The 19,555-nt window shown below is 46.1% G+C and overlaps 1 protein-coding gene across 3 annotated transcripts in view; it reads right to left on the bottom strand.

The window, feature by feature from the left end:
* Positions 1-19,555, bottom strand: part of SLC24A4 (solute carrier family 24 member 4) — a 157,365-nt gene that overhangs the window by 11,442 nt on the left and 126,368 nt on the right. For all 3 annotated transcript variants that reach the window (XM_023628297.2, XM_023628296.2, XM_070249783.1), the window contains 2 exons: positions 5,814-5,980; positions 1,269-1,383 (listed from right to left, as the gene is read on the bottom strand). In XM_023628297.2, the coding sequence (XP_023484065.2) occupies positions 1,269-1,383; positions 5,814-5,980 (282 nt within the window). The remainder of the gene's footprint in view (positions 1-1,268; positions 1,384-5,813; positions 5,981-19,555) is intronic.

The raw sequence follows: 19,555 nt of genomic DNA, 5'->3' as shown, positions 1-19,555 counted from the left end.
CAGATATAATCGAATTAAAATGAGGTCCTACTGAATTAGGGTGGGCCCTAATCCAATGACTGTGTCTTTATAAGAAGAGGGCAGTTTGGGCACAGACACACACAAAGGGAGGGACACCACATGAAGAGGTAGGCAGAGGCTAGAGTGACGCAGCCACAAACCAAGGAACGCCGAGGATTCCTGGCGGCCACCAGAAGCTAGGAGAGAGGCAAGGAAGGAGTCTTCCCAAGCACCTTCAGAGGGAGCATGGTCCTGCCCACGCCTTGACTGTGGACTTCTAGCCTCCAGAACCGAGAGATAACCCACTTCTGTTGGTTTAAGTCACCCAGTTGTGGAACTTTTGTTATGACGGCCCCAGGAAACGAATATTCACCTCAAAGCTCACTTGATTAAATTCTGTTACCCTCAGCTGTTGTCCTGACTGTCCCCATTCGTTGCAAGGCTCCAGCCTACTGCCAAACATGCTCCCACCCTCCCCTTCCCCTCAGTTCATGTCTTCTCAGCACCGAGGGACCACCCAAGCAACCCTTTCTCCTATCTTGGAGGAATAAAATGACCTTTCCCTCTTTCCAAGCCAACTTTCTCTGGGCGCTTCTCTCTGTCCTGTCTCCTCTGAGATTTCCATTATTCGCCCATCCTGCTCCCCATACTTTTTCAAACTTTCATCTCTGGAGCAAGATCTGTCGAAGCCCAAGCTGGGATGCTCTCACCAGCAGAAAAGGGGCAGTGAATAAAGGCTGGCTCTTCACAGCTCTTTTTTTCTGCCATCAAAGAGCGTACAGGTACTCCTCACCTCGCTTAACCCATGGCACCTAGTAAGCCCCTAGGAAAACCCACCAGCAAATCAAAGCATTAGACAAGGCTTCTAGAACTTGAAGAAGAACAGGACAAAGCTGGAGGTACAGGATCTCCCCACTTTGCCTTCCTGGGACCAGAACATTTCTTGTTTCTACCTCATTTGTTCTAAGAAGTCTGGGCCTCAGCTCCGTCTGATCTCACGTTGATGATTTCAGAACAAGTTCATTTTTAGACAACCCCATGTAAGTAAATGCTTCTAGAGGTCTGGAGGAGTTTATCTGGGTAGTAGTCTCTCCATGAATGGAATCTAATACACGATGCTTTCTAGACGTCACAGTTTCCTCCATAGAAGGACTTAACAACTACGGGTCATAAAAGCCACGAACTTGGGCAGGGGCAAGGGGGCCCCACGGTGACGCTGATGGCTGAGGCTGAGGCCATGATGGTGGGGGCTGAGGCACGACCTGTACCTTGTCTCGCCACGATTAAGCTGGCCATGCAGTCTGGAACGCTCGTGCCTGCTGCCAGGAAAGTAATGCCCATGATGACGTCAGGGATCCCAAGCGTGTACCCAATAATGGTCACCTGCAGAAGAGCGGGGAACGTGAACTCACAGAGGTGCACCCTGGAAACTGCTTACCCTGAGTGCTTCCAACTTGAACCCAGTCCTGCTGGAACCAATAGAAAAATCGAGACCATGGTTTTATTTTAAAAACATCTTTTGAGTGTTCTTATTTCCTGGTTACATGAGTGATACGCATTTTAAAAGGTTTAGAAAAGTAAAAGGAAAATAAAAATTACCTATCATTTCTCACGACTCACAGACACCCACTATTGCCACTTCCCGTCAGCCAGCGGTTCTCAAACTCGGGCACGTAGAGAATCCTCTGGCGGGCTGGTTAGATGCAGACTCCAGGCCCCACCCCGAGTTTCTGATTCAGGAGGTCTGGGGTGAAGCCCAAGAATCTGCATTCCTAACAAGTTCCCAGGTGGCTAGGGCCCTGAGGCTGCTGGCCTGGGAACCACCTATGAAAACTATTGCTTTAGAATACATCCTTGACCTTCCTTTTGGCGTGCGCATCAGAAAACAATGAAATCAGATTGTACCATCAACATATATCTTGCAACTGTCTCATGTAATAACACACTGTGAATATCTTTCCATCTCAAATACTCATTGTCAACAGTATTTTCAGCTGATGCATAGATTGCGTTGCACGGCTGTAAAGCTTTGGCCAATCTCTCACTGGTGAACACTGAGGTTTCTTTCTTTGCTCTTACAACAGCACTGCATAGAAGTAACATTTATCGAACACTTCCTGTGCACCAGGCGTCCCACTTTCACAATCTCACATACTCTACGTGTCACCACCCACTGAGGAGGAAAGTACTATTCTTATGCGCATTTTACGCCTAGAGATACCGAGGGTCAGAGAGGTTCAGTAACACCGCCCGTGGGCATGAAGCTGGAGAGCAGTGGAGCAGGGATCCCAGGCCAGATCTTTCTCTACAGACTAGGCTCCTACCTTGCCATCAGGCTGTTGAGTGTGTACATCTTGGGGGTCTCATTTCACTGCCTCTTTAGGGTAAGTTTCAAGAAATAGGACTGTTGGGTCGAAGGATATGCAGGCTCTTAGGGACCCTGACACACAGTCACATTCTCCTTTAATAAACGTCTGACACTTGAGAGACGGTTGGGGCCCTGAGCAGCAGCCAGATGGAAAGCCCTAGAAGATTTGGACAACCCCATTCAAAACACCGGCTAGTTCTGACTTGCCTTCCCATCTAGAAAATGGGAAGAGTGGCCCCTCCCAGGGTTGTTCACATCTCAGCCGATGGCTCTGATCTCAGCAAACGGTTGAGTGACTTAAGACAAGCTGGTCTGCTTCTCTGAGTCTCAGCTCCCTCATCCGGATAATGGGCTTGTTAACGAGGATTAAGTGAGAAAACGTGAGGTGACAGCGCCTGGCCCGTGCAAGATGTATGTTCCCTTCTCTTTCAATCACTCGTCTTGCAATCTCTGGGGGCAGAGAAAAAGACGGCGACCAGATTCACAGGGCTCAGAGAGCCCCAGAGCAGTGTGCTTTCCCAGTGCAAAGTGCAGCCCTGGGATGCAGCCAGAGCACGTGGACTGAAACGATACTCTGCTAGGACCAAGCTCTGCAGAGAGGTTTGAAGACGCGCCATGCCTGAAAGACTGTGCTCGGCTCAGCATCGTCGGGCTCATGGGACGTCATTTTCTCAGAGTGTGGGGCAGAGTGCATGCCGACAGGCCTGCTTGGGGCGCTGCAGGAAGACAGACACGGAGGAGGGCAAAAATGGGCAGCTGACCCATCAATGCTTAACCTGCGGTGGCCGTGAAGGAGGCCTCCACAAGCAAATCCAGGCTGAGGCTGACGTGGTTTTAACGAGCAATGCCAGACCTCACAGACACAGAAGCCCAGGATCTTTTGGCAATAGTGGGGAGGCCTTCATTTTTTTCTTAAATCACTGAACTACATGGCTAAGAAGTTGAAGGATGGAAGGACAGAAGGAAGGGGGGTGGGGGGGGCGGTGTGCGTGCGCATGCGCACCATCCAGGGCATCAGGACCAGAGATGCTGCCTGAGCCTTGCTCTGCCCTGAACTCCAGCCCTGGGCACTCCAAGCCCTCCTGATGTTTAGGCTTCAGAAGGGGAAGCAGAGCCAAGTCCAGAGCTTGGGCCGACCATCTGTGTGACCTTGTGGATGTCACATCTCCTCTTTAGTTTTCAGCCTCTCCAACTGTGCAAGGGTGCCGAGCAGGACAATCCATTTCCAAGGTCCCTCCCTTTGACACTGACATTCAAGAATCATTTTCCCTGAGACCTTGGGGGTAAGAGATGGTGAAAGGTGGTGGGAGGGACGGGACAGACAGGTGAGCTGTCCCTGCTCCCGGGCGCCCCCATCAGGGCACAATGAAAGGCAGCGCCTGGCCCTCAGGCTGGTACCTCTGGCTTAGGTAGAAACTGAGCTAACAGGTGGCACTCTCGTCTTAACCAATTTCTACTGTCGAGGTCACACCATTCCCCAAACTCAGGCCAGCTGAAGTTCAAAACTACAGGCACTGTGGTTCCTGTGAGCGCAGCCAAGCCCTTTGCCACAACTCTGCTTTCAGAAGAGGGGCTGGAGTCTGTCAGTCAAGGGGACGAGGTGGGGAGTCTTATTAAATGCCCCGCTTCACTGCAATTAGTAGACCTGACTTCATGATACCGTTATTTTCAGTAAAGAAGAAAAAATTACACACATTCATTAAAGTGACCTTCCCTATTTCTCATACCCAGTCGAACGTCATGAAATATTTTTTTTTACTTGCAGCGTTGTTTTGGGAACACACCTCAGTGAGAGAAATCATCCAATCCTTTATATCCAATATAAAGATGGACTGGCCTCCAGCCCTACTCAGAAAATTTCAAGTTTTCAAATTCAATTCATTGAAGGCACAGTTTGTCTTTGATTGTCATCCTTTTCTGGAGTGTTCGGATGGTAGCTATTTCCAGCTCCTCCCCCACCCCAACACACACACACACACACACACACAGAGGCACTATGGGGATTTTAGCCTTCATCTGCACCAAGCATGGCAGCAGTGTTGGCTGCGTCTCATGGTGAAAATACTGGTATTTACTGTTGGGAGTAACTTGCCACGTTGCAAGCATAGACCATGATGCCCAAACAGAGACTTTTCATTCTCCCACTAACTTTGTTAGACAGTGGCGATCATCCCCGTTTTGGGCGGGGGGGGGGACTGTGGCTCAGGGAAGGGGAGTCACCTGCCCAGGTTTCACGGCTCATCAGTGGGAGAACGAGGATTCAGATTCATTCCCACGTGACCCCACGGCCCTTCTTTCTCCAGCGAATTGCTTCTCTGGGGTAAGGGAAGGTGGCCCACTGTGTCTCACACTGATTCGCGTGCCCTCTCTGTGCCAGGTGTGAGGACAGTGACATGACTCACTAAGGCAAGTGGCTGACATGTGAGCTTCACAACAGAAACGCAGCCGACCCGGAACCACTTCTCTCCTCGCTCCTGGGCTCCCAGTGGAACGAGGAGGAAGAGGGACCCCGCAGGGTGGGACACACAGCGAGGGGGCGGGGGCTCCTGCCTGGCCCCCCCCTCCCCCGGCCAATGAAAGGTTTGTACGGGGAGCTGTCACGCGTGGCCAGAGTCGCTTACGAGGAGCTATGCCAATGCCTCTCCGCCTGCAAAACCTCAGTCCAGGTGGCATCTGAAGGTTCCAGCAACAAACCGAGAGGCAGTTCAGGATGGTGGTTGAGGTCACTCGGTGGGTGGACTCAGGAGACCAATACCTGGGTTCTAATCCCAACTCTAGAACCCGCTAATTGTGTAATAGCTGCTAATTGTGTAACTAATTGGGCAAATTACTCAATCTCTCTATGCCTCAGTTTCCTCATCTGTAAAATGGGCTTAAATAAATGCCTGTCCTGTGCAGCTGTGATGAGGACTTGAAGAGTTTACATAAAGTTTACACGTGTGCCTGGATGTGGAAGGGGAGGGAGTGTCCCTTAGCAGGGGGCCGAGAAAGGGCCATGTGTGTTCATCTCCCACTGACTTGTCTCCCTCACATTCCCTCGGGGGACCCTGGAAAGGAAGGGCAGCTCGTGGTCAGCCCTCCAGAGCTCTCTGCAGAGAAGTCTTCAAGGTATCAGGCCCAGTGCTTGACTTCCAGTCTGTGCCACCCCTGCCATGTTACATGTTACTCTGCCCATCTTGAAGGATGGCGTGTCTCAGGCTGCCCGTGGGAAGGTTTGCGTCCCTCTTCCACGCGGCCTCAAAGGTGAGCACCACGCTGTGCCCGTCGGGCCATCCCCGGTCCTCAGCTTGGCGCCATGCACCTCTCCTGAAACCCCTTCTACTGAACAATAGCTGAGGTCTGTTAAGGTAGGTGACCTGCCCAAGGCAGCAGAGCAGTGCCTGGGGTCGCTCTCCCACCTCCAGCAGGGGCTGTCCGTACGGTCCCCCCGGATCCCTGCACTCACCAGCCACACCATCACGTAGGAGAAGACAGCAATCCACAGTGTGGCCGTGACGAAGGTGACCATGAAGAACTTCTCCCAGCGGGGCTTGCTGCAGTTGGGGACAGTGACGCACAGGAGGAAGATGAGCGGCCAGGTGAACACCCACTTGGCTTTGTCTCCCCTTGCCTCTGCGGTGGGATGGGGTGGGGCCAGAAGGGAGGGGGAGAGAAATACACACTGGGTTACACACCTGCCAGTCTACCTGTCGGTTTATTTCTCCAAGCCAAACAAGAGAATGCCATCAAGGTGACTCCAAGCAAGTGGCCTCACAGAATCACACACTTCCATAATGCCACCCTGGAAGCGATCTTAGCAAGACAATTCAGTAAGTGTTTGTTGATTGAATAACTGCAGTCAATCCAATTCCTTCATTTGACAGAATAAGGAAAGTGAGACTCCGAGCAGGAAGGGATTTGCCCAGGGCAGCTGGAATGGGGATACAGAATGTGGAATGGGCTTTGGAATCAGACAGAATTGGGTTAGAATTCAAATGACCTTGAGCAATCCCATCGATCCACTTCCTCCTCTGACAATAACAGTTGTAGTAACAACACCACAATAATTGACACACGGAGTATTTGCTATGAGTAGTGGGCACAGAGCTGAGCACTTTCATTTCAGTAGTTTCTTCATCTGTTAAATGGGAACATTATCTTTTTCTTGGCTGTGGCAAGAACGACATGATACAATGTACATAAAACACCCAGTGCGCAGAGCCTGGCACACAGTAGGTGCTCTGGAAATCTCAGCTCCTTTGCTCCAAGGTCACATACTCAGCCAGCGGCAGATGCAAGACTAAGATGCGGCGTCCTGGCAGGCAGGTATGACCTCACTGGCCCCTAGAACGGGAATCCACAAACATTCAACTGCGGAAAAGTGGCCTCAAAAAAGCCTCCAAGTGCAAGCATGGTGTCCTTAATAAGCCACCGAGTACAGTGTGCACATGCAGGCTCAAAACCTGCTCGTTGGTGATCCCAATGAAATGGTCCAGGAAGGACCTCTGAGAACTCTCTTCCATAAAAGCAACAAGAACACTGGCAAAAATTGTCAGAATCAACTTTTTTCAGAATTCTGGAAATTAACCAAAGGCTTGGAGCAATCCAGGGAGTGTTGATTGAAGAAAATAGGCTGGATCTCAGTAAGCACAGCAAGCTTTGAAGAGTTTTAACTTGCCCTGTTTCCATTCCCTCTCACCAACTCTGGAGTAGCCTTGAAAAACCAGCAGCCTGGCATCCACCAGAGGGGGCGGGACATGGTTGGAGCTCCTTTCAAGTCCATTCCCAGAGAATTGGCATTATTTGACCTCTCTGGTGGTTTCTTGGAAGACCCCACTTTCAAGGCTGTCTGTATTTTACCTGAATCACAGCTCATTGGTGTGAACAGCCTTTTCCTCAGGGGCATTTGTTGAAAACAATCAGAGGCAAGTGTTGAACATCGTGCTGCCCAAGGTGGTGGATTACAGTTGGCACAAACAATAGGCTAACAAAAAAGCTTGAAAGGAAAAACTGGGGAATGAAATATCCTGAGAGGGCTTTGAAAAGCTCCTGTATATTTCTGGGAATCTAGAAGACTATGAGCATGCAGAGGGCGGTGCCCAGGGTTATTCACACGCTCAGGAAAGACTTGAGAATGCCCCAAGCTTTCACCTCTGCCTGACACTGGGGCCCTGAGCAAGCAGGGAGGAAAGGCTAACATGGGGTTGTAAATTGCCTGCCTGAGCGTTGAAGCCATGCCCCCAAATACACACAGAACCCACTGGCAAAGAGAGGGAGCCTTCTTAGATCCAGGCATCTAAGGAAATCTCTGTGCAATCATTAGAGGGCCTTAGGCTAATCTAGCAGATATTTCAGTGGCCACACACCACAAAGAATTGAGATTTTACAGAATTAGTTGAGAAAAGTCACTAAACAAACAAACAACAACAATAAATAGCAACAACAAGCAGCCTGGGAAGGGAGAAGAATCTGATTTCCAGAGTTGTCAAATAACATTATTTAAAATGCCCACTTTTAACACCAACAAAAAATTATGAGACGTGTAAAGAAACAAGAAAATGTGGCCCATACACAGGAAAAAAGCAGATGACAGAAACCACACCTGAGGAATTGCAGACACTGAATTACTACACAAAGACTTTAAATCAGCTATTTTTGAATATGCACAAAGAAGTTTTTAAAATGTCTGAGAATTAAAGGGAAGTATGAGGAGGATTTCTCACCAGAGAATCTCAACAAAGAAGTAAAAATTATGAAAGACAGCCAATAGAATAGAGTTGAGAAGTACAATAACTAAAATGAAAAATTCACCAGAGGGGCTCAACAGCACACCTGAGCAGGAAGAAGAAAAAAAAAAATCAATGACCTTGAAGACCTTGAAGATCAATTGAGATTATCTAGTCTCAGGGATAGAAAGAAAAAAGAATGAAGAAGAATGAACAGTGCCTCAGGGGCCTGTGGCACCATCACACACATGCCAACACGCACAATGGGAGTGCCGGAAAGAAAGGAGAGAGAGAAAGGGGAGGAAGCACATGTGAAGAACTCATGTTCAAGAACTTCCCAAATCTGGTGAAAAACATTAATATATACGTTCAAGAAGAACACACATTCTTCTCAAGTTCACATGGAAGATTCTCCAGGATAGACCATATGTTAGGTCACAAAACAAGCATCGATACATCTAAAATGATTTAAATCGTGCAAAGTATGTTTTACAGCCATTCCACAATGGAAAGAAATTAAAAATCAATAACAGAAGGAAAACTGGAAGATTCACAAATACGTGAACATTAAATAATACACACCTAAATAAGCAATGGGTCAAAAAAGAAACCACAAGGGAAATGAGAACACTTTAAGATGAATGAAAATGCAAACATAATATACCAAAACTTACGGGGTGCAGGGAAAGCCGTGCTTAGGGAGAAGTTTGTGGCTGTATATGCCTATGTTAAAAAAGAGGAAAGACCTTAAATCAATGACCTAATTTTCCTCCTTAAAAAACAAAAACAAGAAGAGCAAATTAAGTCCAAAGAAAGCAGAAAAAAGGAAATAAGATTAAAGCATAAATAAATGAACTTGAAAATAAAAAAACAATAGACAGAATCAATGAAACTAAAAGTTGGTTCTTTATAAAGATCAGCAAAACTGACAAACCTTCAGCTAGACTGACCAAGAAAAAATGAGAGGAGACTCAAATTACTAAAATCAGGACTGAAAGAGGGTCATTGCTATAGACCTCACAGAAATAAAAAGAATTATTAAGGAACACCATGAAGAATTGTGTGCCAACAAATCAGACAACCCGGGCGAAATGGACGAAATCCTACAAGGACAGAAACTACCAAAACTGACTCAAAAAGAAACAGAAAATCTGAAGAGACTTATAACAAGAAGTTGACACAGTAACCAAAAAGCTTCCCTTAAAGTAAAGCCAGGACCAGACGGTGATTTCTACTCAATGGTTAAAGATGAATCAGCATGAATCCTTGACAAACTTCCAAAAATAGAAGAGGAGGGAACACATCCCAATTCGCTCTGTGAAGCCAGTATTACCCTGACAGCAAAGCCAGACATTAAAAGAAAACTATAGACCAACAACCATCATGAATATAGATGCAAAAATCCTTACCAAAATCCTGTTAAACTGAATCCAGCAACAGATAAAAAGGGTTATACACCATGGCCAAGTGGGATTCATCTCAGGAAGGCCGGTTTGGTTCAGCACATGAAATTCAATCGATCCACCGTACCAGGTTAGCAAAGAACAAAATTGCACAATCATGCCCATTGAAGCAAAAAGGTCATTTGCAAAACTCCAATACCTTTCCATGACAAACACTCAACAAACTGGAAACAGAGGAGAATTGCCTCAGCCTGGCAAAGGTCACCTACAAAAACCCACAGCTAGCATCACACTTCATGGTGAAGGACTGAACGCTTTCAACAAGATGAGGATGTCTGCTCTTAGCACTGCTACTCAACACTGGGCTGCAGGTTTTAGCCTGGGAAACGAGGCAAGAAAAAGCAGTAGAAGTCATTCAGATCGGAAAGGAAGACGTAAAACTATCCCTATTTGTAGACAGCATGATCTTGTATAGAGAAAATTCCAAGGAATGCACAAAAACACTATCAGGACTAACAAACAAACTCAGCCAAGATTAATATACAAAATTTAGCTGTATTTCTCTACACAATGAACAATCTAAAAACAAAATTAAGAAAACAATTTCAGGGGCTGGCCGGGTGCTATAGTGGTTAAGTTCGTGCACTCTGCATCAGCAGCCTGGGGTTCACAGGTTTGGATCCCAGATGCAGAGACAGCACCACTCATCAAGCTGTGCTGTGGCAGCATCTCACATAAAATGGAGGAAGGTTGGCACAGGTGTTAGCTCAGCGACAATCTTCCTCAAGCAAAAAGAGGAAGATTGGCAATAGATGTTAGCTCAGGGCCAATCTTCCTCACACACACAAAAAAGGGGGAAAACAATTCCATTTACAATAGCATCAAAAAAGAAAAAAAATACTTAGGAATAAATGCAACAAAACAAGCACAAGGGTGTTTTTTTGCAGGGAAGGAGTCTCCCTGAGCTGACATCTGTTGCCAATCTTCCTCTTTTTGTTTTCTCCCCAGCGCCCCAGTGCATGGTTGTATATCCTAGTTGTAAGTCATTCTAGTTCTTCTATGTGGGCCACTGCCACAGCACAGCAACTGACAGACACGTGGTGTGGTTCCACGGCTGGGAAACAAACCCAGGCCACTGAAGCAGTGAGAGCGTCAAACTTTAACCACTAGCATCAGGGCTGGCTCAAGAAGTATAAGATTTATATGCTGAAGACTACCCACGTCATCAAAGGAAATTAAAGAGACTGAAATAAACAGAAAGACATCCTGTACACGGGTTGTAAGACTGAATATTAAATGGAAATACTCCCCAAACTGATCTAAGATTCAATGCAATCTCTATACAAATCTCAGCTGACCTTTTTTGCAGAAATTGACAAGCTGGTTCTGATATTTATACAGAAATGCAAGGGACCCAGAGTAGCCAAACCAATCTTGACAAAAGAGCAAAGTTGGAGGATTTACATGCCCCAGTTAAGAACCTTACAACAAAGCTACAGTATTCAAGAGAGTATGCTACTGGCATAAGGATATTCAGATCAATGGAATAGAATTTAGGGTCCAGAAATAAGTTCATGCATTTAAGGTGAACTGATATTTAACAAGGGTGTCAAGACAATTCAATAGGGAAAGAATAATCTCACAATCTCTTTAACAACTGGTACTGGGACAACTGCATACCCACACGCAAAGGAATGAAATTGGACCCCTACCTCACACCATACAGAAAAATTAACTCAAATCGGATTGAAGATCTACATCTAAGAGGTGAAACTATGAAACTTTTAGACAAAAACATGGGCATAACTCTTCATGACCCTGGATTTGGCAATGGTTTCTTAAATGACACCAAAAACACAAGTCACAAAAGAAAAAATAGATAAATTGGACTTTATCAAAATCAAAAATGTTTGTGCCTCAAAGGACACTATCAAGGAAGTGAAAGACAACCCACAGAACAGGAGAAAATATCTGAAAGTCATATATAAAGGTCTAGACTTCAGAATAATATAAAGGACTCTTTTTTATTTTTTGAGGAAGATTAGCACTGAGCTAACTGCTGCTGCCTATCCTCCTCTTTTTGCTGAGGAAGACTGGCCCTGAGCTCACATCCATGCCCATCTTTCTCTACTTTATATGTGGGACGCCTACCACAGCATGGCTTGCCAAGCAGTGCCATGTCCGCACCCCGGATCCACACTGGCGAACCCTGGGCCGCCGAAGTGGAACGTGTGCACTTAACCACTGCGCCACTGGGCCGGCCCCTATAAAGAACTCTTACAACTCAATAGTAAAAGCCCCAATTCAAAAAATGGTCAAAGGATTTGAATAGACAGTTCTCCAAAGAAGATATACATATATAAATGGCCGATAAGCACATGAAAAGATGTTCAATATCTTTAGCCATTAGGAATGCAAAGCAAAACTACTTCATATCCACAAGCATGACTATAATAAAAAAGATAATAACAAGTACTGGTGAAGATATGGGACAACAAGAGCCCTCATCCACTGCTGGTGGGAATGCAAAATGGTACAGTCTCTTGGAAAATAATAGTCTGGCAATTCCTCTATATGTCCACAAAGAAACCTGTACTCAAATGCTCATAGCAGCATTAGTCATAATAGCCAAAAAGTGGGAACAACCCCAAATATCCAGCAAGTGATGGAAGGACAAAAAAAAGGTAGTACATAAAGACAATGACTATTATTCATCCATAAAAAGGAATGAACACGCTACAACACGGATGAACCTAGAAAACATTATGCCAAATGAAGGAAGCCAGACACAAAAGGCCACATATTATATGATTCCATTTACATGAAATATCTAGAACAGGCAGATCCACAGAGACAGAAAGTAGATTAGTGGTTGCCAGGGGAGGGCAAGAATGAGGAGTGAGTGATCACGGGGATGGAATTTCTTTTTGGAGTAATGGAAAATCTCTGGAATTATATAGTGGTAATGGTTGCACAACTTTGTGAACATCCTAAAAACCACTGAAGTGTACACTTTACAAGTGTGAATTTATGGTATATGGATTTCATCACAATAAAAAAAATTGCAAAGTAGACGGGCAAGAGCTTCAGCTCTGTACATCTGTGCTTGAATCTTCCTAAATCATTAAAAGCATATTTTCTGAAAAAAATAAAACCCAGCCTTCTTATAATAATGAGCCAAGAGAATATAGCGAGCTCAAAATCAGCAAATCATTCACGTATTCATCCTAGATGCCGCGTCTAGAAAAACACCTGTGTTCTCAGATCTTTCTCCACATGCACCTTTCTGCGCCTTGTCAGCCTTGCACAAACAGGAGGAAGGTTTCTTGCCTGATTGGTTTGTCCAAAATCTCTGGCTCGTCTCTTGTCAGCCCACGTCCCAACTCACCTAGGCTCCAGGAAAGGCCTAGGGCATCTCCAGAACTGACCTACAACTCTGTATACAGGGGAAGAACTCACTTGAGGAATTGTAACCCTGGACACCTAAAAGCCCAGGAGTGTCTTTGCAGACGTATACAAATGGCACAGCAGAAGGATCAACTTATTTTCAATGACACCAGTTGCATCGAGTTTTTGTCTTTCTGCCTGGTGTGGGTTTTGCACCTGGTTTGGACATCTACCCTGATCTGGCCGCACCCAGACAGCAAGCCTCATGGCTCACCATTGTTTCCTAGGAAAGGATGCTCCAACAGACCCATTCCACAACTGTGTTTTCCAACTGTTGGAGGTGACCCATTAGTAGATTGTGAAATTAATTAAGCGGATGGTAGCTAGCATTTTCTTAAAAAGAAATAGGAAATATGAGTTATTGTATGTAGTAAGAGTTAAATATTCCATGAGACTTCTGTTTCCTTTTTATAAATATCCGCTATGTCTGTTTATTTATTACTGGAGGTCATGGTCAAGTGTGGAAAACTTCCACAGGGCTCATGCTGGCCCCTGCCCCCGACGCCTTCCACCTGTCTTCAGCCTCCCTTTTGCTCTGACTCTTCTGGAAAAGCCTTTTCTCATTAACTGCTTTGAGTTTTAAGAATATTTATGAATTATTGAAACTCTACCCAAGCTGACCTATGGCCTCACTGCCCGAATCCACCATCTCCAGCTCTCTGGGACAGAGTGCAAACACAGAGCACCTTCTGCACCAGTCTGGACCACACCATTAGCAGGAGGTGACGTGCTGTCCTATTTTCTAGCAGCCTGCACTGCGTAATTAGGCACTTCGCTCACTGTTTCGTTCCCTAATTGCTCTATACATTGTGCAATGATCCAGGCCAAGACACGCCATGGGCAAAGCTCTGGCATCTGACCTGGATTTCTATCCAGCTGGGTAACTCATCAGCTGTATGAGTCACTGGGCAAGCAGGCCCCCCCGAGCCTCATTTCCTCACCTTAAAATGGAGGTGATAGAAGCATCCTGGGGGCTTGGGAGCATGAGTACTCGTCAACGCACGGCCCAGAGAAGAGCATGTCTCACTATTACTGTTGGAACTGTTGATACAGACCCAGTTTCAGACACTGCCTGGAGCTGTCAGACCACAGCTCTCGACATCTGGCTTGGAAGTCACAGCCAAGCCAAGTTTTGAAGCTGGAGGGCAAGCCACTCACAGGCAGGGACTCAGTCGTTCTTCCATGCCCGTGCTCGCAGCAGAGCCCCAGCCCACGCCCTGGCGGTGGCCGAGCTCAACACACATGAAATGAATGCGAGGTCACAAGGGCCGCCCAGGACATAGGGACAAGATCAGGAAAAGACCATCTGAAATAAAAACTAAAAAAAAAAATCACACAGAGCGGACATGTGTCCCCATTTGCAAGCCCATTCCCAGGAGAGGATTTCTACACATCGTGCTGACGAAATTAGGTATTTCCCGAACGTCTCTCAAGAGATCATGACACCTCGCCAGGACACGTTACTGGAATAGAGACATTAGAAAGCCCAAGTGCACGTGACCAGGGTCAGGAGGCGCAGACAGCTGGAACCTATTCTGGGCCTTGTGGGATGTCTGGAGTTCTGATTTGGCAAGACTCCTGGGACACCTTTGGCAGCAATACCCTGACTAGGGGGTATTTCCTCCCAGCCACGACAGTGCTCCTGCCTGTGACTGGCCCAGGGGTGGCTCCAATCCGACTGAGTCTACTCCCCAGGACACTGAAATTGGGACCAGTTTCAATGTGTGTAGCTGGAACTGTGAAGTCAGCATGGCAGAGGCAGAGGAAGCTGGTCCGAGGGGCAAGGGATTAATCAGGGACAGGAACTGGGAGGGGGGCCTGCCTGACCATTTGTTGCCTGGTTCCACCTGGTCCTGATTTCCACCCGCACCAAACACCTCTGTACCTTTCTCATTAAACTCCCTTTCCTGCTCAAGCGAGCTCTAGCTGGCTTTTTACTTGTAACCACCGGGTCCCAAACAATAGAGTGATGAAGACAGAAACAGCCCTGCCACAGGGAGGGGCTTTTCATTCTGCCACCCTGGCCAAGTGCTTCTCACTCCTTGTTTTAATTCTGTGCTCACATGCAACCTCCTGCCCCAGGATGCGGTCTCCTGAGCTGATGTGCCCACGAAGTGGGCCTCAGCCTCCTCCTCCGCCAAGCGAGAGGCCGAGACTAGATCGACTGTTCTCAAATCTGGCTGAACATCCACGTCACGTGGGGGGCTGGTTAACATATTGACTTCTGAGCCCCACCAGGATTCTGAAGATTCTGTCTGCTTTAATGCCCTCGAGGTCCAAGGTCACGCTGCGATACACATTATCTTGCCAAACCCACATCTAAGGTGTCAAAAGATGTCCCCAGCATGTTTTAATCAGGTGTGGTAAGACACTGTCACGAAGGAGGTGGTTCAGAATATTGGGGTCTGGATTGGTCTGTTTGTGCGTGAAAGGCGTCTTCCCAGACGAGGGGCTAACACCAAGCATTTCCGAGTCGTAGGGGGCATTTGTTGTTCTTGTCTGGCCGGCATCCACCCCTTTAGTGTTAACAGCACACTAATGTTCCTTTGGGGAGCCAGCCCTCCATCCATGGCTGACCCCACCCCCTAGGTCTATGGCTGTGTGTGATTCAAGGTTGGCTAATGCTGTCTCCCATAGTGTGTTCATTCTCTGTGCCAGGCCCTATTTCAGGCACTGAGAATCCAACAGTGAACGAGACAGCAACGTTTGCCATTGAGAGGAGCACATAGGCTCGGGGCTGGGCACACAACCCACTGAGAGTCAGCCCCAAGGATTTCGCTGAGACTCATTGCCTCTAAGATCTGTTGTCCTTTCCTTCTTATTAACAGAAACCTATTTTGCTTGGCACAGTTTTCCAGCTAAAATCTTAACTTCCTAGGCTCCCTTGTAGGTAGGAGTGGCCACGGAGAGTTCTGGACAATGAGATGTAAGTGGAAGTCTACGTGGCAGGGCTTCTGGGAAGACGAGTATCTTCCTGACAAGAAGAGACAAGCTTCGTGACGTGCGTCTCCTGCCCTTTGTCCTTTCTCCTTGCTCCTGCCTGGAACATGGACACACTGGAGCCGCAGGAGCCAAATGGCAATCTTGGAGACAAAAGCCACCTGCGAAGGATGGCGGAACTGAAATGGGACATGGATGATAAGACAGAACTGCGAGAGTCCCTAATCTCAGGACATGTAATGTGATAAAATAAGTCCCGTGAGGTGAAGGCTCTGCCACTTGAATCTCCTGCTACACGACCCTTAACTCAGACAGAGGCAGCGCCCGGGCCCTGGGTTAACCCAGTGTCGCATGTCTACACGGCTGGTGGCCATCTTCACGAGCTGCCTGAGGATGAAACCAACCCAGGGAAAGCACTGCTGAGAGATGAGCAGTATCTTGTGACCATTTGAGCCCAATGTCCAGTTTTACCTGACGGTGGATTCTCCCTGTGTACCTGCCACTACGGGCTCTTTGGTTTAAACCAGCCTGAAGAGGGTTTCTCCAACATAAAGAGTCTAGACTAATTCATGGGTGAAATGATAGTTTAGAGGGTGACAGGGGTGATGGGACAGCGTCTACACTGACGGATCTCCCCCCACCACCACCGGGAACCCCTCCTGGCCCCCACTGCCACCCCTTCAAGTTCACCGGCAGGGATGCTGAGAGAGGCTCATCACGGACTCCAACTGATGTGCAAACATGAGAGAAAGGAGGATTGCTGTTTCTTTTACTAAGCTCTCAGATTTCTCTTTTGAAGTAGGAAATTACAATTTAATTATGTGAAAAAAATCTTAAAATGAACTGTAACAAAACAGATGGCTAATCATACTGGAGGAAAAAATTAAGAACAGATGCAGTCGCTGATGAAAAACTTCAAACAAATTAATTTGGACGGTTAACTAGACACTCCAATTAAGGGAGCGGTTAACTCGTGGTATGTGGGCTGCGTGAGTCACTGGACGGTGTAAAGCAGGTATTCACGGAGCCGGGAGCCAGAGGCGCCTACAGGATCCAGACAGTGCAATTCTAGACCAGTGGCTCTCAAACTGAGTAGAAATCAGAACCCCCTGGAGAGCTTGTTAGACCCTCCCTCCCCCAGAGCTAATGGTTTGGCAGGTCTGGAATGGGGGTACGAGAAATTTCATTTCATTTCTAGCCAATAGAAACTTCCCTGATGCTGCTTCTCCTGGGACCCCTTTGAGAACCACCCATCTTGGTTAACTCTATTTAAAAACAACTGAAATATAATTAACATGTCATAAAATCCACCCACTGAAATGCACAACTACGTGGATTTTAGCATATTAGAAAGCTGTGTAAGCATCAGCACTGTCTAATTCCAGAAGATTTTCATCACTCCCAAAGAAACCTGGTACCCATTAGTCATTCCCCATTCCCCCTCCTCTCTCAAGCTCTGGCAATCACCAATCCACCTGCCTCTAGAGATTTACCTATCTTGGAAATGCCATGTAAATGGAATCATAATATGTGGCCTTTTGCGACTGGCTTCTTTCACTTAGCATGTTTTCGAAGTTCTTCCACGTTGTATCATATATTAACACTCCATTCCTTTTTATGGGTGAATAATATTCCAGGATGTGCATGTACCACATTGTGTTTATCCATTCATCACTTGACGGATATTTGGATTGTTCCTATGCTCTGGCTACTATGAGCAATGCTGCTATGAACATTCATGTACAAGTTTTTGTGTGGACATATGTTCTCATTTCTCTTGGGCATGTAACTAGGGGTGGCATCGCATCATATGGTAACTCCATGTTTAACTCTTTGAGGAACTGACAGTCTGTTTTCCAAGGGGCTGTACCATGTTACCTTTCCACCAGCAGTGTAGGAGGGTTCCAACATACCCGCATCCTTGCCAGCACAGTGCTGTCTCCTTTGATTACAGCCATCCTAGTGAGTGTGAAGTGGGATCTCACCGTGGTTTTGATTTGCATTTTCCTTATGACTAATAACGCTGAGCATCTTTTCATGGATTTATTGGCTATTTGTATATCTTCTTTGGAGAACGGACTATTCAAATCCTTTGCCCATTTATAAAAGTGGGTGTTTTTATTGTTGAGTTCTAAGAGTTCTGTATAGATTCTGGATACTAGATCCTTATCAGAAACATGATTTACAAATGGTTTCTCCGACTTTATGAGTTGTCTTTTCACTTTCTTCATAGTGTCCTACACAAAGTTTTTAATTTTGATGAAGTGCAATTCATGCTTTTCTTTGGCTACTTACGCTTCTGTTATATTTAAGAAACCATGGTCTAACCCAAGGTCATAAATATATACACCTATGTTTTCTTATAAGAGTTTCATATTTTTAGCTATCACTCTCAGGTTCCTGTTTCATATTGAGTTAACTTTTGTGTATGGTGTGAATTAGGGGTCTAGCTTCATTTTTTCTTAATGCGGTTATCCAGTTGTCCTGGCACCATTTGTTGAAAAGATTTCTTAAAACAGATTTGGAGAGATTGCACGGAACCTGTACATCAAGTTGAGGACTTCTGCCATCTTAAAATTTTTCAGTCCTATTAATGAACATAGGATATCTTTCCATTTAGATCTTCCTCAATTTCTTTCAGAAACATTTTGTAGTTTTCAGTGGGCAAGTCTTGTACTGCATTTGTTAAATCTATTCCTAAGTATTTTATTCCTTTTAATGCTATTGTAAATGGAATTGTTTATTGCTAATGTAGAGAAATATAATTCGACTTTGTATATAGATCTTGTACCCTGCAAGTTTATTCATTCTAACAGTTCTTTTTGCTGCATTCCTTAGGATTTTCTATACACAAGATCGTACTATTTACAAATACAAATAGTTTCACTTCTTCCTTTCCAATCTGAGGCCTTTTATTTTTTCTTTCCAATTTGCCCTGGCTAGAACCTCCAGCACGATGTTGAACAGAGGTGGTGAGAGCGACATCTTTGTCTTGCTCCTGATCTTAGGGAGAAATCTTTCAGTCCCTCACCATTACAAGTATGATGATAGCTGTGGGTTTTCTGTAGATGTCCTTTATCAGGCTCAGGAAGTTTGCATCTATTCCTAGCGTGTCGAGTGTTTTTTCATCAAGAAAGAGTGTTGGATTTTGTCAAAGGCTTTTTCCCTATGGAGAGGACCATGTGGTTTCTGTCCCTTATTCTAATAACGTGGAGTGTTACGTTGTTTCTCATATTTTGAACCAATCTTGCATTCCTGGGATAAGTGTCATTTGGTTAACTCCATTTTATAAAGAGGAAAACCAAGTCCCAAGAAGGTTAATGAACTGCCCAAAATCTCACAGAAAATTAGTAACAGAGCCACAGACAGACCCTGCTTCCCCAGTCAGCAGCCTCGAGCCGGCCTTGGTGGGGAGTCAAGGGGCTGTGGGTGAAGGTGGAGCATTGCCAAGGTCGGGTTAACGAACGGCCACCTCGCCTTGATCCAACATCTGTGCCATGCCTCACATCTTGGAGGTGGTTTTCACACACATTCTTTGTTCTTCATGTCAGTTTTGGGGGACAGGTATTCCCCCCATTTCACAGGTAAGTAAACCGAGGTTTGGTGAAATTCAGTGACTCCTATAAACATCTCAGACAGCGGGAGGGAGTGCCAGGACTCGAACGCAGGTCTTTAGAGTCTAAATCCTAGCT

Source organism: Equus caballus, chromosome 24, assembly GCF_041296265.1.
Source record: "Equus caballus isolate H_3958 breed thoroughbred chromosome 24, TB-T2T, whole genome shotgun sequence".
Lineage (NCBI taxonomy): Eukaryota > Metazoa > Chordata > Mammalia > Perissodactyla > Equidae > Equus > Equus caballus.
Note: the sequence above shows the minus strand (reverse complement) of the source record. Positions and strands in the feature narration are given on the sequence as shown.